General features: G+C 57.5%; 3 protein-coding genes and 1 non-coding gene across 5 annotated transcripts; 3 read left to right on the top strand and 1 right to left on the bottom strand.

Annotated features, from left to right (window-relative positions):
- Positions 1–1252: 1252 nt before the first annotated feature.
- On the top strand, positions 1253–9717 carry EEF2 (eukaryotic translation elongation factor 2). Its single transcript, XM_030256704.4, has 15 exons — positions 1253–1438; positions 2012–2226; positions 2968–3149; positions 3232–3443; positions 4099–4277; positions 4535–4640; positions 4908–5021; positions 5193–5331; positions 5747–5942; positions 6084–6342; positions 6724–6831; positions 6911–7264; positions 7943–8125; positions 8200–8332; positions 9072–9717. The coding sequence occupies exons 1-15, from the start codon at positions 1436–1438 to the stop codon at positions 9263–9265; spliced, it is 2577 nt and encodes an 858-aa protein (XP_030112564.1). The 5' UTR covers positions 1253–1435; the 3' UTR covers positions 9266–9717.
- LOC115490923 (small nucleolar RNA SNORD37) lies at positions 4697–4765 on the top strand. The gene has a single exon (XR_003956835.4). It is a non-coding gene; the product is annotated as a small nucleolar RNA SNORD37 (small nucleolar RNA).
- Positions 9718–9831: 114 nt separating the features above from the next.
- DAPK3 (death associated protein kinase 3) lies at positions 9832–14835 on the top strand. Of its 2 annotated transcripts, none has more exons than XM_030256769.4 (9): positions 9832–9952; positions 10759–10885; positions 11415–11775; positions 12614–12743; positions 12885–12933; positions 13021–13047; positions 13146–13298; positions 13663–13708; positions 13850–14835. In XM_030256769.4, the coding sequence occupies exons 2-9, from the start codon at positions 10824–10826 to the stop codon at positions 14390–14392; spliced, it is 1371 nt and encodes a 456-aa protein (XP_030112629.1). In that variant the 5' UTR covers positions 9832–9952; positions 10759–10823; the 3' UTR covers positions 14393–14835. The 2 variants fall into 2 exon arrangements, with proteins under 2 accessions (XP_030112629.1, XP_030112628.1); XM_030256768.4 differs by having other exon boundaries at positions 9927–10013.
- A 2019-nt stretch (positions 14836–16854) lies between these two features.
- NMRK2 (nicotinamide riboside kinase 2) lies at positions 16855–22871 on the bottom strand. Its single transcript, XM_002198758.6, has 8 exons — positions 22676–22871; positions 20842–20932; positions 19673–19721; positions 19300–19471; positions 18371–18442; positions 17783–17889; positions 17293–17378; positions 16855–17208 (listed from the first exon to the last, which is right to left on the bottom strand). Exons 1-7 carry the CDS (start codon positions 22699–22701, stop codon positions 17293–17295), a joined length of 603 nt encoding a protein of 200 aa, XP_002198794.1. The 5' UTR covers positions 22702–22871; the 3' UTR covers positions 16855–17208.
- Between the last annotated feature and the right edge of the window lie 952 nt (positions 22872–23823).

Here is a 23823-nt window from a genome sequence, read left to right as displayed (position 1 = left end):
TTGGTGCTAAAAATCCCTCAGATTGCTATGGAAACCCCAGAGGCCAATAATTCATCCTGTCGTGGTGGGAGAGCCGGGCCCAAATCCATCCCGGGTGCAGCCCCATGGCCATCCTGCCTGTCCCTGCCTGGGAATGTGCTGGGAATTCGGGAGCTGCCAGTGAGAGAAGTGGGAATGTCCAGCATGGAGAAGTTTTTGGGCGAGCTCATTGCGGCCTTCAGGACCTGAAAGGACCCCAAAAGAAATATGGGAAGTGAGAATTTGGAGAAGGGGTGGAAGGACAGGAATACAGGGAGTGGCTCCCACTGCCAGAGGGCAGGGATGGGTGGGAGATTGGGATGGAATTCCTGGCTGGGAAGGTGGGGATGGGCTGGGATGGAATTCCCAGAGCAGCTGTGGCTGCCCCTGGATCCCTGGCAGTGCCCAGGGCCAGGTTGGACCAGCCTGGGATGGTGGAAGGTGTCCCTGCCATGGCACTGGATGTTCCTCCATGTCCCTTCCGACCCGAGCCGTTCGCTCGTTCACTCCACCATTTCTGTCGGTTCTAAGGCGATGAGGGCGGCCCCGTGGCAGCCCCGTGCCACCGGATCCGGCGGGCGGCTCTGGCCGGTGCCGCTCCCGGTGCGGATCCCGGGGCCGCTCCCGGTGCGGATCCCGGTGCCGCTCCCGGTGCGGATCCCGGGGCCGCTCCCGGTGCGGATCCCGGGGCCGCTCCGGTGCCGCTCCCGGTGCGGATCCCGGGGCCGCTCCGGTGCCGCTCCCGGTGCGGATCCCGGGGCCGCTCCGGTGCCGCTCCCGGTGCGGATCCCGGGGCCGCTCCGGTGCCGCTCCCGGGGCCGCCGCGCTCCTCCCCGCCCGCAGGGGGCGCTGCGGCACCGGCCCGCCCGGAGCATGCGCACTGCGAGCCCCCTGCGGGACCGGGGCGGGGCGGGTCCCGGACCCACCGGGGTCCCGGACCGCTGCCTGCCACCAGGCTCGGCCCTACCGCCTTCTCCTAGCGGCCGAGCCCCCGTGCTCGCCTGCCGCTCGGTGATACCGCTCTGAGGGCGGCCTCACTGCTCCGAGCCGGTTCCTACACCGGCAGCGGGAGGGGCGGACTGTCCGCCCGTTGCAGGCCGGGCGGGGCGGGGCTGCCGCTGCCGGTCGCTGTTCCCCCGGTGTCGCCTCGCTGCAGTCCCGGTGCAGCCCCGGTGACCCGCACGTGGTGCCGGTGAGGCGGAACATCCTCCCGACCATAGAGCGCGCGGGATAGAGCGGCGCGGCCGCGCACGCGCTCCGCGCCGGCCCCGCCCCTCGGCGGCGCCGCCCTATAAGAAGGCGCCGGCTGACGTCAGCGCTCTCTTCCGCCCGCTCTGCGCTCGCCAGCGAGACAGGGCCGAGCCGCCGCCATTGCCGTGACCCCCCCGCCCCGCAGCATCCGCCGCCATCCGCCACCATGGTGAGCCCCCGCCGCCCGCCGCCGCTCCCGGCGGGATCATCGACCATCACGCTCCCCGTATCGCTGGGGATGGCGGTTCCGCGAGCGCCGCCGGTCACACGGCGGCGGCTGCGGCCTGTGCTGCCGGGCTGGGCCGCGGCTGCGGGGAGAGGGTGGGGCGGCGGGAGGGGGCCGGTCCGGGCGGCCGTGACACCGGCGGGACCGCCGGGGCCGGTGCCGGGGCCGCCGTTGTCCCGCGGGGCTCCGGAGCGCTGATGTGGCAGCGCCGGGCTCGGGGCGCTGCGGTGCCGGCCGTGCCTTATGTAACGCTGCGGTCCGGGCTGGCACCAGCACCGGGCCGGGCTCGCTTTGGGGGCGCCCTGCACCCGCTGGCACCGCGGCTGGAGGGACACCGGGGCAGGGAGGGGTCGGTGCCGCAGCCCCGCTGCGCTGCCCTGGCTGCGGGTTGTGTTGTCACCCGGGCAGAGGTGGTGTCACCGCGATCGGGGCAGGTGTTTATGGGAGAGTCGGCTTCTCTGGAACTGCCAAAGCTGTTTTTGTACACGCTGAGTCCCCCTCCTCCCCTCCCTCAAGGTGAACTTCACAGTAGACCAGATACGGGCCATCATGGACAAAAAGGCCAACATCAGGAACATGTCGGTGATTGCCCACGTGGACCACGGCAAGTCCACGCTGACTGATTCCCTGGTGTGCAAGGCCGGGATCATCGCCTCGGCGCGGGCCGGGGAGACCCGGTTCACTGACACCCGCAAGGACGAGCAGGAACGGTGCATCACCATCAAATCCACGTGAGTGCCCTCCCCTCGGGCTCCTGCTGCTGCCTGGGCTGAACTTCGGGGATTGGACTCCTCCAGGAGGTGGAAGGAGGTGCTCTTGGGCTTTGGTCTAGTCCAGAAGCCCATGTTGTGTTCCTGAGGGTCTTGAATCCTGAGGGTCTGGAATGGTGGAGCAAGTGTTGACTGGCTTCTGGTCAGTCATGGAGCAATTGTTTGCTGGGCACTGGGGAAGCAGGAGCTTCACCCTCCCAGTTTAGCACCAGGATTGTTGGATGTCCATGGATGCGGTGTGGAGACTCTTGGGAGCATCTCTGGGGATGCACCTGGTGGCTGTGCTACCACAAGAAGTGTGATGACTCTGAGGGGCTGGAAAAGGGGTGGAGAACATGGTTGGGATTAGTAGGAAAAGCCTAAATTTGGGAGTGGAGTCCTTTATGGGTGCTGGAGAACTGCAGGGAGTTGGAGGAGGTTTGGCTTCTGGAGGATGTTATGGTTTAGGAAGGACAGGTTGCAGCCTGTGCTTCTGTTATCTTGCACACTGACCTCTCTGGAATACACTTCAGGAAATCTTGGAGCCTAGCATTTAGGTTGGAAAAGATCTCCAAGGACACCAACTCCAACCTGGAGCAGAGCACTGGGTGCCACCTCCAGTGGTGGGGCAGGGATGTTTTGTGGGGCAGAACATCTCTGAGCTTTAGGGAGGAAATGTTTCTGAGCACAATCATAATTTTAATAGTTTTTGCTTTCTTTCAGAGCCATTTCTCTGTTTTATGAGCTCTCTGAGAACGACTTGGCCTTCATCAAGCAGAGCAAGGATGGTTCTGGTTTCTTGATCAACCTCATTGACTCCCCTGGGCATGTGGACTTCTCCTCAGAGGTCACTGCAGCTCTGCGAGTCACTGACGGTGCCCTGGTCGTCGTGGACTGTGTCTCTGGTGAGGTTTTCTGCAGCTGGAGAGCGTTTTGGGGAACTTGGAGGTGGGGATAACTCCTTGCTAACTCTGGTGTGTTTGGCAGGCGTGTGTGTGCAGACAGAGACTGTGCTGCGTCAGGCCATCGCCGAGAGGATCAAGCCTGTGCTGATGATGAACAAGATGGACCGGGCGCTGCTGGAGCTGCAGCTGGAGCCAGAGGAGCTGTACCAGACCTTCCAGCGCATCGTGGAGAACGTCAACGTCATCATCTCCACCTACGGAGAGGGAGAGAGCGGCCCCATGGGCAACATCATGGTGAGGGGTTGGATTGAGGCGCTTCGAGAGGAGCAGCTCCCTCCTGAGTGAGAATTCCCTGTCCCAGGTGGAGGACAGAGGGATCCTGAGGGTGCCTGAAGTCCCAGGCTTGGGATGGCTTGGGGCTCTCGCTGGCTCCCCTCCCAAATTTCCTGTTCAAGGCCTGAGCAAATAAAGGCTGGGATTGTTGCCCAGAGGGGCTGTGGCTGCCCTGGAAGTGCCAAGGCCAGGCTGGACGGGGCTTGGAGCAGCCTGGGATCACGGGAGGTGTCCCTGCCTGTGGCAGGGTGGAATGGGATGGTCTTTAATGTTACCTTCCCACCTGCTCTGCTGCTGGGTTCCTGGGAAGGGGGCAGGGCTGTGGGTGTCGGGTTCTGAGGAGAAGCTGGAAGTGTCCGTGCCTTCCTGATCCTTCTGGGAAGGATGGGAATCCTTCCTGCACGTGAACCTGAACACACACGTGGTTTGGAGTGGAGGAAAACCAACCCACTTCTGTGGTGCAAAGCTAAAGTGGTGCCTGTCCCAGACCTCGGAGGTGGTCACTGGGACAGAATTCCTTCAGAATCTCAGTGTCCTGAAGGTCCATTTTGTACTGGGGTGTTTTTGGGATGGGTTGAGGGCTGCTCCCCTGACCCAGCTCTGCTGTTCCTCTCAGATTGACCCGGTGCTCGGGACCGTGGGCTTTGGCTCGGGCTTGCACGGCTGGGCCTTCACCCTGAAGCAGTTTGCTGAGATGTACGTGGCAAAGTTCGCTGCCAAGGGAGATGCCCAGCTCAGCCCGGCCGAGCGTGCCAAGAAAGTTGAGGACATGATGAAGAAGCTGTGGGGAGACAGGTGAGGAGGGAATGGTGGTGACTGGAATTCCAGATCAGCTCCTCATAGCTGCAGCCTGGCGCTGCAGAGGATACGTAAGGAGGATGGGGAGGGCGTGGTTGTGCCTGATTTACCAGGAGGTAATTACATTTGGTAAGTGCTGGAAAGCTGGATGAGAGGGAAAGCAGGAAATGGCTCTGCCCTGAGCAGGCAGAACACGCTGTGTGTCTGTAGCTGACCTGAGCATGGACATTTGTCCCATTTCCTTCTCTCTGCAGATACTTTGACCCTGCTACTGGCAAGTTCAGCAAATCTGCTACCAGCCCTGATGGAAAGAAACTGCCCAGGACCTTCTGTCAGCTCATCCTTGACCCCATCTTCAAGGTGAGTTCCTCAGGCTGCTCCTTGGCTGGCGCCTCCCGCTCTGCGCTTCAGTTCCGTGCATGATGATGGAAAATTTCTTCACTTTGACCTGACTCGTTTGATTGAAGAAATTCAGCTGTCTGACACACCTGGTTGCTCTGGGGCACAGGGGCTGTGTCTCCTGGGGGAGCTGGGTGCTGGGGAGGAGCAGGAATTCTCTGCAGGGGCAGTGGTGCAGTTGCTCCAGACGGGGTCACGGCAGCGCTCCAACGGCTGCTCTTGTCGCAGGTTTTCGATGCAATCATGAACTTCAAGAAAGAAGAGGCGGCTAAACTGATTGAGAAACTGGACATCAAGCTGGACAGTGAGGACAAGGACAAGGAGGGCAAGCCCCTGCTGAAGGTGAGGCTGGTCTGAGTCCTCTGGGGAGCAGCTGAGCAGATGTGCTGCTCCAGCTGTGTCAACATCAACCTGCCTGGGAGGTGGGGAGGTGCTCTTGGGAGGTGGGGAAGGACGGGGAGGTGCACAACCCCTGTTGTGAACACTCTGACTGGGTCCTGCTGCTGTGCCCAGGCCGTGATGAGGCGGTGGCTGCCAGCTGGAGATGCCCTGCTGCAGATGATCACCATCCACCTGCCTTCCCCCGTCACAGCCCAGAAGTATCGCTGCGAGCTGCTCTACGAGGGCCCCCCTGACGATGAGGCTGCCATAGGTAGGATGAGCTGCTCTGCTGCCAGGCCTCAGCTCCAGCACGCCTGTAACCAGTTTGTTCTCCACGTTGGATCTTGAAAGTCAGCCCCATCTCCTGACCTGGCAGGGACATCTTTCACTGTCCCAGGCTGCTCCAAGCCCATCCAGCCTGGCCTTGGGCACTGCCAGGGATCCAGGGGCAGCCACAGCTGCTCTGGGCACTCTGTGCCAAGGCCTCACCTTCCTCCCAGGGAACAATCCCATCCCAATATCCATCCATCCCTGCCCTCTGGCAGTGGGAAGCCGTTCACCATTTTCTCTTGCCCAGACAGAAGCCCTTGGGCTGGGACAGTGGGTGCAGGTCTTGAGTTGGGGTTTTGGGGTGGGTGCCAGATACATCAATACCTCTGTGCTAAGCTGGTCTCTCCCCCTCCCAGGCATTAAGAACTGTGACCCCAAAGGCCCCCTGATGATGTACATCTCCAAAATGGTGCCAACCTCTGACAAGGGACGTTTCTACGCTTTTGGCCGTGTCTTCTCTGGTCTCGTCTCAACTGGCTTGAAAGTCAGAATCATGGGACCAAACTACACACCTGGCAAGAAGGAGGATCTGTACCTGAAGCCAATTCAAAGGTGTGTCCTGGCTGGGCTGTTGAGGGATTCTGATGCTGTCTCAGGTCTCTTCTCATGTCTGAGGCTTGTCGAGGTTCTTGGCTATGGGCTGAGGGAGGCCTCCTCTCCTTCCCAACCTCACTAATCCACCTTTCCCTTTAGGACCATTCTCATGATGGGTCGCTACGTGGAGCCCATCGAGGACGTGCCTTGCGGGAACATCGTGGGGCTGGTCGGCGTGGACCAGTTCCTTGTGAAGACTGGAACCATCACCACCTTCGAGCACGCCCACAACATGAGGGTCATGAAGTTCAGCGTCAGCCCCGTGGTGCGCGTGGCCGTGGAGGCCAAGAACCCGGCCGACCTGCCCAAGCTGGTGGAGGGGCTGAAGCGCCTGGCCAAGTCTGACCCCATGGTGCAGGTGAGTGGCCAGGATGGACCCAGGGGTGCTGCTTCCAGTCCTGGGGAAGCCTTGAGTTGAGTGTTGGTCCCTGCCTTGCTTGGTGCTGTGACACCCCCAGATGAGTGGGGAGGACATCTAGAAGTAGCTGCCTCGGGATCCTTCAGCGCTGCCTCGGCCGTGCCCGCCCCACGCCGTAGCTCCTCCTCGGGCATTTGGGCAGCAAAAGCGTTTTGGGTCACTTTAGTGTTTTTTTTTTTTTTTCAAACACAAAAAACACAGAGGGGATGAATGGGGAGAACATCTAGAAGTAGCTCTTTGGGCCAAGCACTAAAAACACAGGAAGTTGCTTGTGCATGTGGCTCGTTCTGAAGCTTCACCTGCTGTTCCTGGTGTTCCCAGTGCATCATTGAGGAGTCTGGGGAGCACATCATCGCTGGCGCTGGGGAGCTGCACCTGGAGATCTGCCTGAAGGACCTGGAGGAGGACCACGCCTGCATCCCCATTAAGGTAGAGAGGCTGCGTGCTGGCTGAGCTGGTGGTGGGGGTTTGGCTGCTTTGGTGCCTCACAGCCCGCTCTGTCCCCCAGAAATCCGATCCCGTGGTGTCCTACCGCGAGACGGTCAGCGAGGAGTCCAACGTGATGTGCCTTTCCAAGTCCCCCAACAAACACAACCGGCTGTACATGAAGGCCCGGCCCTTCCCCGAGGGCCTGGCCGAGGACATCGACAAGGGCGAGGTGTCGGCCCGGCAGGAGCTGAAGCAGCGGGCGCGGTACCTGGCCGAGAAGTACGAGTGGGATGTCACCGAGGCCAGGAAGATCTGGTGCTTCGGGCCCGACGGCACCGGCCCCAACATCCTCACCGACATCACCAAGGGAGTGCAGTACCTCAACGAGATCAAGGACAGCGTGGTGGCCGGCTTCCAGTGGGCCACCAAGGAGGTGAGGGACGGCACGGCGGCGCGGTCTGGGTGGTGTCCATGGTTCCTCACATCTGTACTTTTGTTATGCTTATCATGGGGCAAAATGCAGCATCTTAACAGTTCAGGGAATAACGTCAAGAGGAAAAGTGGTCTGAGGGCCTCGACAGAGATCTGGTTTCACCTACCAATTATTTTGAGAATTAGACAGGAGGGGACTGTAGGGTAAGATGACAGACTGGGAACAGCAAGAGGATGAATTCATTTTCCTGTATACAACCTAGTTTCAGTCTGAAGGTTATTCCAAGCCAACAACTTCTGTGATATTACCAAGACAAAAAAATCCCCATTTCCCTTGGCCAAATACTTGGGTTTCAGCACCATAAATGTGTGACAGCTGTTGTGGCTTTAACCTCAGAGCTGATGACGAGGATGCTGCAGTGGTGGCACAGGGGTGGGAGCTGGTGCTCCACAGAACCCTTTAGGTTGGGAAGGACCTCCCAGAGTCCAGCCTTTGTGGGTTTGGAGGCTCATCCCTCAGCAAGGAGGTCGAGTGGCTGAGTGACTCCTGGTGGGTGCTTGCACTCGCTGCTCAAGGAGCTGCTTCCACAGAGCTCCTGTGAGCCAGGTGAGCAGCACCCCAGCTGGGGACACGGAGTGGCCTGTGGTGGTGACGTGTGACCCCGCTGTGCCCTGGCAGGGGGTGCTGTGTGAGGAGAACATGCGCGCCGTGCGTTTCGACGTGCACGACGTGACCCTGCACGCCGACGCCATCCACCGCGGCGGCGGCCAGATCATCCCCACGGCCCGGCGCTGCCTCTACGCCTGCGTGCTCACCGCCCAGCCGCGCCTCATGGAGCCCATCTACCTGGTGGAGATCCAGGTGAGGAGCCCCCGCCAGCCCCAGGGAAAGGGGGCAGCGGGTGGGCGCAGTCCTGACTCCAGTCTCTCCTGCAGTGCCCGGAGCAGGTGGTGGGAGGCATCTACAGCGTGCTGAACAGGAAGCGTGGCCACGTGTTTGAGGAGACCCAGGTGGCCGGGACCCCCATGTTCGTGGTCAAGGCCTACCTGCCTGTCAACGAGTCCTTCGGTGAGTCCTGGACCCTCCTGGCAGGGAGAGCCTTGGCAAGGACCTCAAGGGATCCTTGGGTTGAGCTGTTCCCCCAGCACTGTGTGACACTGAACTGTGTCCCCAAGTGCCACGTCCACACTTCAGAGGTTTGAAAGCCCTCCAGGGAGGAGGGGGACACCAGCACTGCCCTGGGCAGCTGTGCCAGTCCTGGACCATCCTTCTGGAGAGTAAACTTCCCTAGAAATCCCCAGCCCTCTCTTGGTACAGCTTAGGGGTGTTTCTTCTCACTTGTTGCCTGGAAGAAGAGACCAAAGTTGCAGAACGTTTTGGGTTGGAAGTCAGGGTCTTCCAGTGCCACCTCTGCCATGGCAGGGACACTTTCCACTGTCCCAGGCTGCTCCAGCCTGGCCTTGGACGCTTCCAGGGGTCCAGGGGCAGCCACAGCTGCTCTGGGAAATCCATCCCAGCCCCTCCCCACCCTCCCAGGGCAGAATTCCTTCCCAATATCCCACCTGGCATGGGAAGCCATTCCCTGTCCTGTCCTTCCATATGTTTGTCCAAAGTCCCTCTCCAGTTTTAGGCACTGGAAGGATTTCTTAAGTTCTTCCTGGAGCCTTTTTTCAGTTCCCACCTCACATTGGTTGGGATCTCAGGAGGCTTTTGCGAGCTGCTCTGGGTTCCTCTGCTCTATCCACGGAAATGACGTTGAGCCACGACCACTCCTGTCCTACCTCACATTTTGTCTGGTCCCTCGCAGGTTTCACAGCAGATTTGAGGTCCAACACGGGGGGCCAGGCCTTCCCCCAGTGCGTGTTCGACCACTGGCAGATCCTGCCCGGGGACCCCTTCGACAGCGCCAGCCGGCCGTGCCAGGTGGTGGCCGAGACCCGCAAACGCAAAGGGCTGAAGGAAGGAATCCCTGCCCTCGACAACTTCCTGGACAAACTCTAATGAGACTCATGGAACTCTGGGAGAGCAGGAAAAATTTAATTAATTAGCGTTATCACCCATGCCGCCAGGGGTAGACGCCCTTGACCACCATCTTGTTAATTAAATGGGTTTCATAGCAATTTTGAGAACTTCAAATGAGGAAAACAAACAAAAAAAAAAAAGCCTTATAGGTTTCTGTGTTGCACATGACTCATCTTTGCCATTGTAACTAAAACATTTCCACTAGATCTGCCCAATTCTGTATTTATTTGACTCAAAAAAAAAAAAAAAAAAGCTGCAGAAGGGCCTGGAAGGGAGTGGGGCGTGCTTAAAGAGGTCAAGGAAAATGGGGGAAAAAGAGACAGGAGACAGGGTGAGGATGCCTTATCTGCAGCGTGACTGTCCGTCGTGCCCATCGCCGCCTGTATTAGTGCCACTGGAATTAATAAAATTGGATAAATGGTGACGAAAAATGAATTTTTTGGGGGGTTTCTAAGGGCGAGAGTGGCGCCCTCTGGTGGGGGCGGAGGGGTGGTGCCGCCCTTGGAGGCGGGGCGGGGCTGTGGGCGGGGCTCTGTGCGGAGGTGGGTGGGGCTTGGCGGAGGGGCGGGGCGCTGTGCGGAGGGGGCGTGGTTTGGCGGAGGTGGGCGTGGCTTGGCGGAGGGGCGGGGCCTGCTGTGGTGGAATGTGGCGGCGGCGGCGGCCCAGGTTGGGAAGGGGCCGGTGCCCGTGAGGGGCTGTGAGGGGAGATGTGGGGCCGGGCGGGGAGGTGAGGGGCTCTGCGGGTCCCGGAGGGGTGAGGGAGGGCGGCTGGGTGCGCTGGGGAGGGAGCGATGGAGCGGGGAGGGGTGTGGGGGGGGCTGAGGCCTGTGGGGTGGGGTGGGGAAGGGAGGAATGGGGGGGCTGTGGGGAGGGATTGGGGGTTGTGGGGCCTGTGGGATCGGGATTGGGAGGGGCCGTGGGGCTGGGAAAGGAGGGGGAGGGATTGGGGTGGGGGGATGTGGAGAAGGGAAGGGATGGGGAGGGACTGGGGTGCTGTGGGTGTGAGAGGGATTGGAGTGGGGAGGGCTGTGGGGCAGGAAAGGGATGGGGAGGGATTGGGAGCAGAGTGGGTGTGGGGCCTGGGGGGTTTGGGGGGGGGGCTGTGGGGCAGGGAGGGTCAGCGGAGGGTTGGGGTAGGAGGGGAAGAGGGCCAGGAAAGGGATGGGGAGGAGTGGGGGGACGGCGGGTATGGGGGGCTGTAGAGCAGGGAGAGGCTGTGGTTCCCTTCCCTTCCCTTCCCTTCCCTTCCCTTCCCTTCCCTTCCCTTCCCTTCCCTTCCCTTCCCTTCCCTTCCCTTCCCTTCCCTTCCCTTCCCTTCCCTTCCCTTCCCTTCCCTTCCCTTCCCTTCCCTTCCCTTCCCTTCCCTTCCCTTCCCCCTGAGTGAGCTCCCGGGACACAGCCCCCCGTTTTCCCGGTGCTGGGAGCTGGTGTGAGCTCCCGGGACACAGCGCCCCGTTTTCCCGGTGCCACAGGCGCTGATCCCCGCGGCTGCTCCCCGCTCCCGACGCCCAGCGCTGGCTGCAGACGCCCCGCAGCCATGTCCACCTTCCGCCAGGAGAGCGTGGAGGACTTCTATGAGATGGGCGAGGAGCTGGGCAGGTGAGGGACATCCCGCTGCCTTCGGGGGCTTCCCAAGGCTGTGCAGAGCCAGGCAGCTCTAGCAGATAGAGATTAAAAAAAGCGTTAATTAACGCTGCTCCCGGTGCAGCTCCCGTCCGGGGCTGGCGGTTTCCGGCCTTCCTCGGTGCCTGAGCTGGCTCGGCGCCTGTGGGAGGGATCCAGGGTGACTCAGAGCCCGCAGATGGGATTTAATCCGCCGGGATGCAGAGGCGGCGGTGGGGGAGCTGCCTCGCCTGTGCCAGCCCCACGCTGTGGCTCCTTCTCGGGCGTTTGGGCAGCAAAACCGTTTTGGGTCGTTTAAGTGGGTTTTTTTTTCAAAGCAGAGGAACTTGCAGGAGTTGCTCCTTTAAATAGTGTATTAATGTATTATAGTACAGTTATAATAAAGAAATCATTCAGCCTTCTGGAGTCAGACATTGTCATTTCCGCCCACTGGGTTCACCTGCACTTACAATACTCCTCCAATCTTCCTCTCCCTCCTCCTCCTCCTGGTCTCCTCTCCCCACAGCGGGCAGTTCGCCATCGTCCGCAAGTGCCGGGAGAGGAAGACGGGGCTGGAGTACGCGGCCAAGTTCATCAAGAAGCGGCGGCTGTCGTCCAGCCGCCGGGGCGTGAGCCGCGAGGAGATCGAGCGCGAGGTGGACATCCTGCGCGAGATCCAGCACCCCAACATCATCACCCTGCACGACATCTTCGAGAACAAGACCGACGTGGTGCTCATCCTGGAGCTGGTGTCCGGCGGGGAGCTCTTCGACTTCCTGGCCGAGAAGGAGTCCCTGACCGAGGAGGAGGCCACCCAGTTCCTCAAGCAGATCCTGGACGGCGTGCACTACCTGCACTCCAAGCGCATCGCCCACTTCGACTTGAAGGTGGGCTCGGGGAGCTGCAGATACCCCACTGGGAACACAGATAAACTCCCAGGTGGGCTTTGGGAGCAGGGATGGGCCCCCAGATGGGCTCTGGGAGCTGCAGACACCCCACTAGGAGCAGGGATAAACTCCCATGTGGGCTTTGGGAGCAGGGATGAGCCCCCAAATGGGCTCTGGGAGCTGCAGACACCCCACTGGGAGCAGGGATTAACTCCCAGATGGGCTCTGGGAGCTGCAGACACCCCACTGAGAACAGGGATTAACTCCCAGGTGGGCTCGGGGAGCTGCAGGCACCTCACTGGGAACAGGGATTAACTCCCAGGTGGGCTCTGGGAGCAGGGATGAGCCCCCAAATGGGCTCTGGGAGCTGGAGGCACCCCACTGGGAACACAGATAAACTTCCAGGTGGGCTTTGGGAGCAGGGATGAGCCCCCAGATGGGCTCTGGGAGCTGCAGACACCTCACTGGGAGCAGGGATAAACTCCCAGGTGGGCTCTGGGAGCTGCAGGCACCTCACTGGGAGCAGGGATAAACTCCCAGGTGGGCTCTGGGAGCTGCAGACACTCCGTGTTCAGCTCTGGGAGCAGGGATTGACTCCCAGGTGGGCTCTGGGAGCTGCAGGCACCCCGTGTTCAGCTCTGGGAGCAGAGATGAGCCCTCAGGTGGGCTCTGGAAGTCAGCACTGGGGAGCGGGGTTCAGTGCACTCCTGAAATGCAGTGGGGCTGGTGCTTGAGATCTCTCCCAGCTCGAGGCACTCGCCCTCTCCCCTGGAATGAGGAGCCCAGGGCAGCTCCCCAGGCTGGTGCAGGGACAGAGCCAGCTCCTCTCCCCCCACAGCCAGAGAACATCATGCTGCTGGACAAGAACGTGCCAAACCCTCGCATCAAACTCATCGACTTTGGGATCGCCCACAAGATCGAGGCTGGGAATGAGTTCAAGAATATCTTTGGGACCCCAGAGTTTGTAGGTGAGCATTCCTCAGGGTACTGAAAGCTTTGGATTAATCCTGGAGAGACACCCAGCACTCGGTGCTGCTGCCAGGATGTGTCCATGGGGCCAGGCTTCCTTCCCCCACAATGAACCCATTTTCTCCCCTTTCCTCCTAAAGCCCCCGAAATCGTGAACTACGAGCCCCTGGGGCTGGAGGCCGACATGTGGTGAGTGATTCCCCGCTTGAGCCCCTTCCCATGGCTCCAGCAGCCAGTCCCCTCGTGACTTCAGCCTCCTGTCCCTCTCTCTTCCAGGAGCATCGGGGTCATCACCTACATCCTGTGAGTATGAGGCAGCTCTGGGGGCTGAGGGCTGCAGGATGAGCCCCCCACCTCGGGCTGGAGCCTTTTTGGGGTGTCCCAACCCACTCTCTCCTCAGGCTGAGCGGAGCCTCACCCTTCCTGGGGGAGACCAAGCAGGAGACACTGACCAACATCTCTGCTGTCAACTACGACTTCGATGAGGAATATTTCAGTAACACCAGCGAGCTGGCCAAGGACTTCATCCGCCGCCTGCTTGTCAAGGACCCCAAGTGAGGAGGGACAGGGGCAGAGCTGGGGCTTCCTCTGGGAGAGGGGACAGTCCCCCCTGCCCAGCCTGCTGCGTACAGGCAGCTCCCTCTCTCCTGCCTGCACCAGGCTGGGGTGATTCTGGGATCACCCTGAGGCTGCAGTAGCTGCACTGGGGTTTGGGAAGGAGCAGTGGGGTCAGGAGGTTCCCACGGGATCCTCTGCCTGTGTTTCTCCTGGGAGGCAGTTTGAGGGGTTGGGGGCTGGATGCAGCAGGGCTCAGCCAGACCCCAAAGGCAGTCACAGGATCCAAGCTGCATTTCCAGGCTTTAACAGGGAAAGAGGAGCAAAGCCTCTGCCCTGATCCCAGCCTTGCTGTGCTTGCAGGAAGCGAATGACCATCGCCCAGAGCCTGGAGCACCCTTGGATTAAGGTGAGAAGTTAAAGAATCGGCACTTTTTTGGGTGCCTGACCCCCTGAGGCTGGGGCCCTGCTGCTCCCCCACCCCGGTGGGGGCTGGTTGGGTGTCCCTGCCTGGGGGTGGGTGCTGCAGCCACAACTGTCCCTGCCACAGGTGATCAAGAGGAGGAACGTCCGCAACGAGGACAGCTGCAAGAAGCCCGAGCGGCGCCGGCTGAAGACCACACGCCTGAAGGAGTACACCATCAAATCCCACTCCAGCATGCCCCCCAACAACACCTACATCAACTTCGAGCGCTTCTCCAAGGTCATGGAGGAGGTGGCTGCGGCCGAGGAGAGCCTCCGCGAGCTGGAGAGGAACAAGAAGTCCTTCCAGGAGGACATCGAGGCGCTGCTGTCCATCTACGAGGAGAAGGAGTCGTGGTACAAGGAGGAGAACGAGAGCATCAGCCAGGACCTGCGGCAGATCCGGCAGGAGCTGCAGAAGACGGAGGCGCTGAAGAAGCAGGCGCAGGAGGAGACCAAGAGCGTGGTGCAGGCGGCCAACGGGCTCAAGCGGCGCTACCGCAAGCTGGAGAACCACTACGAGGCCCTGGCCAAGCAGGTGGCCTCCGAGATGAAGTTTGTGCAGGAGCTGGTGTGGTCCATCGAGCGGGAGAAGCTGCAGAGCAGCGAGGGCGACGGCAGCATCCGCTAACCCGGCCGGCCCCGGGGGCTGCGCTGCTCCCCCTGCTCGGCCCCGGGCAGCGTCCCCCGTGTGCAGGGGGTGCTTGTCCCCCCACCTCGGGCGCTGGGGCCGTGCCACCCCGGGCTTTGGCTTCCTGCGTGCAGCTCCTGCCTGGCTCGTGTCCCCGCACTCCCGTCACCGCCGCCGCGCCCCGGGACGTTCGTCCCCCCTCACCCCGGTCCCCGAGCTGCCCCAGTGCCCCGTGGGGGGGTTGGTGGGCAGAGCCCCCCTCTGCACTGCAGCTGCAGCCACGCACGGGCTGGGACCAAGGACTGATCCCTGCGTGGCCTCGCACTCCGCAGCCCCCCGGGAGGCCCCTGCGCCCCACATTCCCCCGGGGTGCTGCAGCCCGTGTCCCCCTGTCCCAGCCCTGGCTCCCCTCTTCTCAGAATAAAGGTTTCTGTGTAGCGGGGCGGCTGCCTCAGCTCCTGCCGTGGTGGGACAGGTGTTGGGAGGGGGATAAGGATGTGCCCCGTGGTGACAATTCCCCTGCGGTGCTCCCATCCTCGCTGTGGGCGTGGAGGGAGTTCTGGGGATGGTTTGTGGGGTGTTCCCAGGCTGGGGGAGCCCCCAGCTCCTCTTGCCCGAGATCCCTCACTCCCGGGGACAGGGGAGCCAGGTCCCAAAGCACCACATTCCGGAGAACACCAGAGCAGGGAGCTCCTTTCCCCTGGGAGCACCGCGGGCTTTTTCCGACTGCCTGTGGCCCCTGGAGCCAAGATCCAGCTGAATTTGAGCCGGGGGAATCACCAGCCAAATGCCAGGGGATGGCAGCCAGCCCCCTGGCTGGCCAGGATGGTTCACCTCCAGCTCCGCTCTGGCCCCAGGGGATTTGCTCCCTTTAGGATTTGTCACTCTTCTGTGACCCCTGTGGACCAGGGGGGCCGAGGGGCTGTGCCCCGTGTCCCTGTCCCTGCTGACGTTCCAGCAGGTGTAGGTTTCACCCACCCCATGCGAGGGACACGCTGATAATTTAATCTGCCCTGGTGCTCCCTGCCAAGGCACTTGGCTCCCACGGGAGGTGGCGTGGCCGGGGCTGTCCCGGTGTCCAGCACGGCCACGGGCTCTGGCCACGTGAGGGGACACCTGGGGCACCTCAGGGTGCCCCTTGCAGGCTCTGTGTGCAGATTTGGGCGTAGCTCTGTCGGCAGAGGCAGTGGGTGAAAGGATGTATGGAAATCCTATAGTCCCGGCTGTTCCCAAGCCAGGCAAAGGTCACATAGTGAGAAACCTTTCCTGGATTCTCTTCCTGCCGAGGGTTTGGGTTTCACACTCCCAAAAAACTCTTGGAAGTCACTGGTCATTCACCCCGGCCCCAGAGCAGCAGGGGATTTCTCACGTGGATGCACGAAATGGCACCAAGATAGCTCTAAAAAGGCAGAATTTGGGGTGTGATTCATGATTTCACAAGCCTCCTAATCCCGAGGCCCGCAGGAACTCGTGTTGGGCACCAAGGGGCTGTGCTGCCAGCGCTGTGACGTTAGCAGGATGTTCTGCTCGTCCCCTCTCTGCAGCTGGAGCTGCCCCCACCCTGTGGCGTTTCCTTCTCTGTGCACAGACACCAAAATGCCTTTTTTAGGCTCCCATTTCTGCTTCCCAGAGTTTGGCAGGAGGTGGGAGCGAGAACTTTTCCCTTATAAGTCTTCACAAACCCCAAAGGCTTTCGCACAGCTTAAACCGACTTGTGCAGGCACGGGGAAGCCCCATGGAAACCAGGGCTGCATCCCCCGGGATTCTGTGTTCCTGCTGGAGCTGAGCTGTGGGAATGCTCCGTGGGAACCAGGGTGTCCCTGCCCTGCACGGTGTCCCCAGAGCAGGGTGGCTGACCCCAGCAGCCAGAGCTTTCTGCCCTGAAAACCATGGGTCCAGCACAAGGAGATGGATCTGGCCCCGCTCTGGCTGCTGCAAGCCCCCCCTTGGCAGGTTTTTGAGTGACTCATTAACTAAAATTAATTAATTAAAAGCAGCTGCTTTTCCAGAACACTGTGTCTAAATCAGGCCCCAAAATCTTGGGAAGGGACCCCCCCAGCCGAGTTATTTCAGTGCCTGAGACCTGCCAGTGCTCACCCCAGGGTTGTAGGGCAGGCTCCACACGCGTTCAGGGATGGCACTGCCCTCTCCCGAGCTGAAATTCGGATGGTGTTTTAGCTTTAGTGCCCGAGATGGTTCCTAGGGGAGCACAGTTTCATTTCTCATTCCCCGAGAAACCCCCCCCAGTTCATCTCATGGATTTAAAGTCACAAACTGAGCCATTCCCACCTGGCTGGGGCTTATGTGAGCACCCAAACCCATCAGTGAGATGTGGAAGGAGCTTTGGAGCCACCCAGGGCTGGAGTTTCAGGAAAAAGGGGCTGCTGCTGTGTTTTGGATGAGCTTCAAACCCATTTTATTGCAATAAAGCTGAGTGATGAATGAAATCAGGACCTCAGAAGGAGACTGAAGTGGATTTTTACTGAATTGGTGATGTTACAAACAAGCCTTGCACGAAGCCTTTCTGTCTGCAGGAGCTCTCTTGTTTTCCCAGCCCAGCTCTACTTGTTCTGCTATAAAAATGCTGTTTCCAACTTCTCTGTAAGCCAGTGGAATATAAAATAATTAAAAAATAAACCCCACCGAGGCCATCCTGTCCATGTGGTGGGAATAATTTATCCTCAGTTTTCAATTATATACAGAAGGGACTTGCCAAAGGGCAGTGGGAGAGGAGTCCACACAAAAAACGTCCCGTTCCCACTTCCAAGTATTATTTACATCGCGCTGTACACGGATCTTCTGGATCTTCCCAGACCCTGGAAAGGAGGAAGGGAGAAAGAGTGAGATCCAAGCTGTTCCCAGCACAACCCCTCGTGTTCCACCCTCTGGATTTTACTCACCTATGAGCAATTTAAGAGCTTGTTGTGAATATCTTCAAAGACTTGGTTGTAGAGTTCATCCCTGGACTTCAGGCCGTCTAAATAAACTGGGAGAAGAAAGGGGGAGTCAGGCTGGGCTTCCCATTAGGATAACATTTTGGGAGATTAGTTTTTAAATATTTCATATTTTATTGACCCAAAGGACAGCTTGTTTTTCTATCAGAAAAACAAAACCATCCTGAAAATGCAATGGCTTGTGAAATCCTTATTCCATTATAAATCCATTCTTTGTAACTTTTTTGTCCCCTCTGAGCCCTTAAAAGTACAAAGCAAGCAGAATAAGTTCTTAGCTCTAAAACTGTCTGCATTTATCCAAAGTAGGCCAGGATTACAACTTGGGAGTAAAAATATCACCCTGCGTCATCACAGCGGAAGTTTCCTCGAATGAAATCACCCAATTCCTTAAATTCCAAGCCCAAGGCCGAAGGATTTGTGTTTGGGGAAGACTCACCCACATCCACGCCAGCGTCCTCCATCTGCTTCCTGTGTTTGAGGTACATGGGCCAGACGTGGCCGTCAAAGAGGCCTGGGGGGTCGGGCACGGTGTAACTCCGAGTACTGGGAATAACAGCACGGAAAAGGAACGTCAGGAGAGCATTCCTGAGGTTTAGGAAAAGAAATTCTCACGGAAAGGATGGGAAAGGATCGGCACAGGCTGCCCAGGGCAGTGGTGGAGTCCCCATGCCTGTGTTTGGGAATGAGGGATGTGGCACTTGGGGACGTGCTCAGTGGTGAGGGGTTCAGGGCTGGACTCCATCTCATAGGTCTTCTCCAACCTCAAGTTGACCACATCAAATTCTTTCCACTTCCAGTCAAATTTCCCACTCTAATCCAGTTGATGCCACCAACACACCCCACAACCTGCGGATGCCCGTCCCTGGAAGTGTCCAAGGCCAGGCTGGAGCAGCCTGGCGTGGTGGAAGGTGGGATGAGGTGACCTCTGAGGCCCTTCCAACCGAAGCATTCCATGATTCCGTGACTAAGAGCAGTGGAAAGGCCGGGAGGGAAGGGCTGGATGCACACCCAGCAATGCTCTCACCTCCTCCTCCTCTTGCACTCGTCGTAGGGCACCGCCAGGTAGTAGCGAAGGTCGAACAGCTCCATCAGGGGTCTGGGCAGAGGACAAGGACAGAACGTGCAGATCTCACTTTCATGACAGGAAAAAGCATGAAACCACCCCAGCCACCACAAAAATCTCTCTGCCTCTATGGGATTTGTGTCTGTTGAAGACAACCCAAGGGTAAGTGCTTCCCTCATGGGTTTTTAACTCAAAACCATGGAAAGCTTCTTTCTGAAGGTCAGAATGGCCCAAGCAGGGACTTTTCCCACCCAAACACCTGCCACTGGTCCTGAGGGGGATCAGAAGGGATCCTGTGGAGGATCAGGCACTGGGCTGGGAACGCTGGCTCTTCCTAGATCATTCCAAAATCAGTTTGCAGCAAAATCTGGGACAGGGCAACTCCTCAGCTCATGTTCATGGAAGTGTCCAAGGCCAGGCTGGACGGGGCTTGGAGCTGGATGGGCTTTAAGGTCCCTTCCAAACCATTCTGGGATTCCATGGTCCTCCACAAAGATCCAGGGAGCTGTCTGTGCCACAGCTTGCTCCTCTCACTAAGCTCAGTGTTAAGCAAGCACAGCAGAGAACAGTTCCTAAATTCCAGGAGAGATTCCAGGCAGTGAATGGATTATTGCCTTGAGGGGATGAGGGGAAGCCTGCACCCCTCTGCCAGCAAAAAACCTGCTCTGAAGCTCCCCTGGAGTTCAAGGCTGTGCCCTAAACCAGAACCTTAAATTCATCTCACTTCTACATTTAGGAGTTAGTTTTACATTTTTCAGCAGGAAACTCTCCGGGGTGAGAATTTGGAACAAGGCAGGAAGGGGAAATTAGTAAAAAGGAATTTTTAGCTCTGGCACGAGGGGATTTAAGGATCTTCCCTGGCAAACCATGAAGAGTTCTCCAAACCTTACTTGTAATTATAAAGCAGGAAGCCTTCAATGACCAATATATGGGTATCTTGGGAGCTTGGCTCTCTAGAGCCAGGTGTGACATTCACCCCGTGCGAACGGGCAAACTTCACTGGGTTCTCAATCCAGGCCCGCACTGTGCTCACCATTGCCTCCATATCCAAGGAATCCAACACTAGTCAGGAGAAAGGGGGTGGGTGGGAAAAAGGGAAAAATCAAACACCATCACACAGCACGGGCTCGAAAGTAGAAAATAGATTGAGCTCGGTAAAGTTACAGTTACAGAAATTTACTGTTAAAGCTTTTAATAATGAAAGAGGAAATATTTAGGAAAAGAATATACATTACTGCATCCTATAGGGAACACTGCTCTTACCATCCCATTGTTTAAAGCCGTCTTCCCCGACTTCTATTTGATCTTGTGGCTGAAATATAGTGAGCAATAAAACATTGCTGCAACCTCAGCGGGATCAGTTCCCTCCGATGCCATCAGCTCCTGGCCACTACTGCAACACACAACCACCCCTGGGCACTGCCAGCCACCTGGAACATTCACATTCCCAGCCTGCCCCAGCCCCAAGAGCTCTGGGATGTTCCCTTGGCTCACTCAAACCACCTTGGATAAAGACTTTTACGTTAATCACGCGATACGTTGTTTGTTAGTTGGCAAAATGCTAAAGGGCGTTGCTTATAAATCAACATACAGGAATTTTAAAGTGCAGATATAGTGCTGGAGTGTACACTTTTTTAAAAGAATAGGTATTTGAACTCCTCTAATAACAATGCAGGTGGGTATAGCAGCACTTTGCTTTTCTCATGTTGGCATCCACTCAAAAGAGAAGTTACTGATTTTTATGGAAAATCAGACAGAATGCCTCCCCCAAGGGCTCCTAAGTGATCCAATCTGTGCAGCACAGACTGAGCACACAGTGCTGGGGCACTTCATGTTTTGGGGATGACCCACAACAGTTCCAAGTCCATTCCTGCATCTCTTGGACTTCCACGTGGGGTGGGGTCCAGGGATAGCCTCATTCCCATGAAATGGTGCAGGGTTTAGGAACATTCTGCACTCCCAGGCAGAAGGCAGTGAAGGTCTCCTGCATTAATCTCTGCAATATTTTAACTGGGTTCTGATACAGATCTATCAAAGCTCCCCCATAAAACCCCCTTTCCATATTTAAACCAGCTTGGAGGCGCTTAAATCCTAAAGCATCGTTTAGCAGTCTTATTCTTAATTTAATAAAATAACGTGGGAAATCCCAGTTTGGAGGAAATCATTCGTGCAGAGCACAGTAAATAACCTTTGCCTGAAATCAGTACTATATTTAAATCTGTTGTTAACACTTAAAGGTGGCTCTGAGCTGGGTCATGCCAAGCTCCTGTGGCATTTGTAAAGGCCAGGAACTCCCCACCTGCCCAGTCATTTAAAAATCAAATATATATATATAAAAACCCCCACAAAATCAGAAAACCTGTGGCTCCTAAGCTGTCAAAACTGACTCGCTCTGCATCTACAATTAACGCTGCAGGGAAGAGGAGACTCACCTTGAAGAAATCGTCCTGATGAACCACGCAGCAGTTGGGGAGCGCCTTGACGAGCCTGTTGGTCAAGGTGGTTTTACCACCATTGGTGACCCTGCATGGAGCGGGGCGATACAGAGGTGGAAGAATCGCGTTAGAACCGGTCTGGGAGACACTGGGACCCGCGGCGGGACAGACACCACTGAAGGAGCCGAGCCCCTAAGGGGACCCGGGCACTGATCCTGAGGGTCCCAACCCCGCCTGGCAGCGAGAGCCCCTGAGGGGACCCAGGCATTGACCCTGAGGGGACACGGACCCTGAGGGGACCCGAGCCCCTGAGGGGAGCCGGGCACGCACCCTGAGGGATCCGACCCCCCCCCCGGCAGCAGGACCCCCTGAGGGGACCCAGGCATTGACCCTGAGGGGACACGAACCCTGAGGGCCCCAACCCCGCCCCCGTTTGAATTTCCCGCCCCTCCAGCGCCGGCCGCCGATTGGCTGAAGCCACCCCCACCCCCGCCCTTTCCCCGGCTGCCGATTGGCTGTGGCCGCTCCTCCCCGTTCCCGCCCCCCTTTCCAGCGCCCCGCGCGCGCGCGCGCGCTCTCGGCCGCGTGTAACGGCCGCGCCGGTTCCCGCGCGCGCGCAACGGCGGCGCTGAGGGGAGCGCGCGCGCGGGAGGCCGCCATGGCCGGTCCCTCACAGCCCGGGTCCCTGAGGGGAGCGCGGGGCCGCCACGGCCGGTCCCTCACGGCCCCGGGGCCGCCACGGCCGGTCCCTCACGGCCCCGGGGCCGCCATGGCCGGTCCCTCACGGCCCGGGCCCCTGAGGGGAGCGCTGCCATGGCCGGTCCCTCACGGCCCGGGCCCCTGAGGGGAGCGCGGGGCCGCCATGGCCGGTCCCTCACGGCCCCGGGTCCGCCATGGCCGGTCCCTCACACGGCTGCCCCGCTGCTCAAGACGGAGCGGCCGAGCCGCCCTCACCCCCTCACACACCCCATAACCCGTTTACTGTAAAAACTCCGAATAACTTCCCTATTCCTCCTTTTTTTTTTTTTTTTTTTTTTTTTTTTTTTTTTTTTTTTTTTTACTCTCGAGGCTGTATCAATCTTTCGGTCATATATTATTAATATATTATCATATATTCTAATTCTAACATATTGCCCTTCACTGTTCCATTTCCGGAACTCTCCCGCTGCGCTCTCACCCCCGTCCCAGCCCGAACATACCTTAAATCCGGCTTTTTAAAATTAAAATCAATGCCCTTTATACACCACCACCCCATTTTATTAGATACGGGATTTCCCCACCTCTTCGTCTTTCAGAGAAAATTTTAAAATAAATTTTTTGTTATTTTCTCTCTGCTGAGTTTACTTGAGAGAGTGCTTTTGCCATCTCAGCATCCCTCCTGGTAAAACTATAAAAGGATATATAAAACTGTGGATAAAAGTGTCTCTAAAAATATATAAACATGTGTGTGTGTATAAATTTGTATATATAAATATGTATAGAACACAAGTATTTCAAAAAATATATAAATGTATGTAGATAAGTCTGTATGAAAGGATGTGCTGCCCTGCAAAACTCCGTTGAAGCAGCATCCATCCTTTAAATCCTATAAAATATATCAAAGGATATATAAAAGGTACATCTAAAAGTATATATTAAGATATGTATTAAGTCTATAAAAGTGGATGTCACCCTGCTGTATTTAAGCATCACGAATTAACACTCAGCAAGTTGCATCCTCTCCCAGATCCTATATCCCGAGTATTTTATAAGCAGATCAATACCCCCATCCCCCGCACAAAAATTAAACCAGGAAAAATATTAAATATCATATAAAATAGCAGGGACTTACCCTCCGATGCCTATAATATATTTCATTTTGCCGAGTCGCCTCTTGAGCCGGAATGTGGCGAGGGAAGGAGAGAAAAAAAACCCCAAATTGGGAAGGGTAAAAGAACTTTCAGCGGAACAAAAGCTCCGCTGTCCCTGTTCCTTTTTTTATTTTGTTTTGTTCCGCCGGCTCTGCTCTGCCTGCCCGATTTTTCATTGAGGAAAAGGCGTTTTTGGGGCGGATTTATAGGGCCGTGTCCCCGCCCCGGAGCTGCCCTGTGACCGTCATGAGCCGCGATGTCACGTTCTGGGCAGGCCCGGCCAAGAATCAATGTCACTTTTTGGGGGACTTTGTGGGGGGATTCGGCCAAAGCTTCCCGTGGCACCTCCCGGGGGGCTCGACCCCTCAATGTCACATTTTGGGGGAGTTCAACCCCTCTATATTGCATTTTGGGGGAATTCAAACCCCCCAATGTCACATTTCGGGGGAGTTCAACCCCACAATATTGCATTTTGGGGGAATTCAAACCCCCCTATGTCACATTTCGGGGGGGTTCAACCCCTCAATGTCACATTTTGGGGGGGTTCAACCCCTCTATATCATATTTTGGGGGGGTTCAACCCCTCTATATTGCATTTTGGGGGAGTTCAAACCCCCAATGTCACATTTCAGGGGGGTTCAACCCCTCAATGTCACATTTTGGGGGAGTTCAACTCCTCTGTGTAATATTTTGGGGGGGGTTAAACCCCTCAACATCCCATTTTGGGGGAGTTCAACCCCTCAATATTGCATTTTTGGGGGGTTCAATTCCCCAGTGTCACATTTTGGGGGGGTTCAACCCCTCAATGTCACATTTTGCGGGAGTTTCACCCCCTCAATGTCACATTTTAGGGGGTTCAACCCTCTCAGTGTCACATTTGGGGGGGTTTAACCCCTCAATGTCACATTTTGGGGGGGGGTTAACCCCCCAGTGTCACATTTTGGGGGGTTCAACCTCTCAATGTCACATTTTGGGGGAGTTTCAACCCCTCAATGTCACTTTTGGGGGGCTTCAACCTCCCAATGTCACATTTCGAGGGGATTCAAAGCCCCAGTGTCACATTTTGGGGGGTTTAGCCCCTCAATGTCACATTTTGGGGGGGTTTAACCCCCAAATGTCACATTTTAGG

Source organism: Taeniopygia guttata, chromosome 28, assembly GCF_048771995.1.
Source record: "Taeniopygia guttata chromosome 28, bTaeGut7.mat, whole genome shotgun sequence".
Lineage (NCBI taxonomy): Eukaryota > Metazoa > Chordata > Aves > Passeriformes > Estrildidae > Taeniopygia > Taeniopygia guttata.
The sequence above is the reverse complement of the archived record's forward strand: the minus strand, read 5'-3'. Positions and strand labels throughout refer to the sequence as shown.

Bases quoted from the DNA above. Each gene is read 5' to 3' on its own strand.
- EEF2 (XM_030256704.4), top strand. The intron at 5,332-5,746 runs GTAGGATGAGCT...TCCCCCTCCCAG, and splicing joins TGACGATGAGGCTGCCATAG to GCATTAAGAACTGTGACCCC. The intron at 6,832-6,910 runs GTAGAGAGGCTG...TCTGTCCCCCAG, and splicing joins ACGCCTGCATCCCCATTAAG to AAATCCGATCCCGTGGTGTC.
- NMRK2 (XM_002198758.6), bottom strand. From the start codon at position 22,701: ATGAAATATATTATAGGCATCGGAGG. The intron at 19,722-20,841 runs GTGAGTCTCCTC...ACTATATTTCAG, and splicing joins ATCAGGACGATTTCTTCAAG to CCACAAGATCAAATAGAAGT. The intron at 18,443-19,299 runs GTAAGGTTTGGA...TCCTCTGCCCAG, and splicing joins TTCCTGCTTTATAATTACAA to ACCCCTGATGGAGCTGTTCG.
- DAPK3 (XM_030256769.4), top strand. From the start codon at position 10,824: ATGTCCACCTTCCGCCAGGAGAGCGTGGAGGACTTCTATGAGATGGGC. The intron at 10,886-11,414 runs GTGAGGGACATC...CTCTCCCCACAG, and splicing joins ATGGGCGAGGAGCTGGGCAG to CGGGCAGTTCGCCATCGTCC. The intron at 12,744-12,884 runs GTGAGCATTCCT...TTCCTCCTAAAG, and splicing joins TGGGACCCCAGAGTTTGTAG to CCCCCGAAATCGTGAACTAC.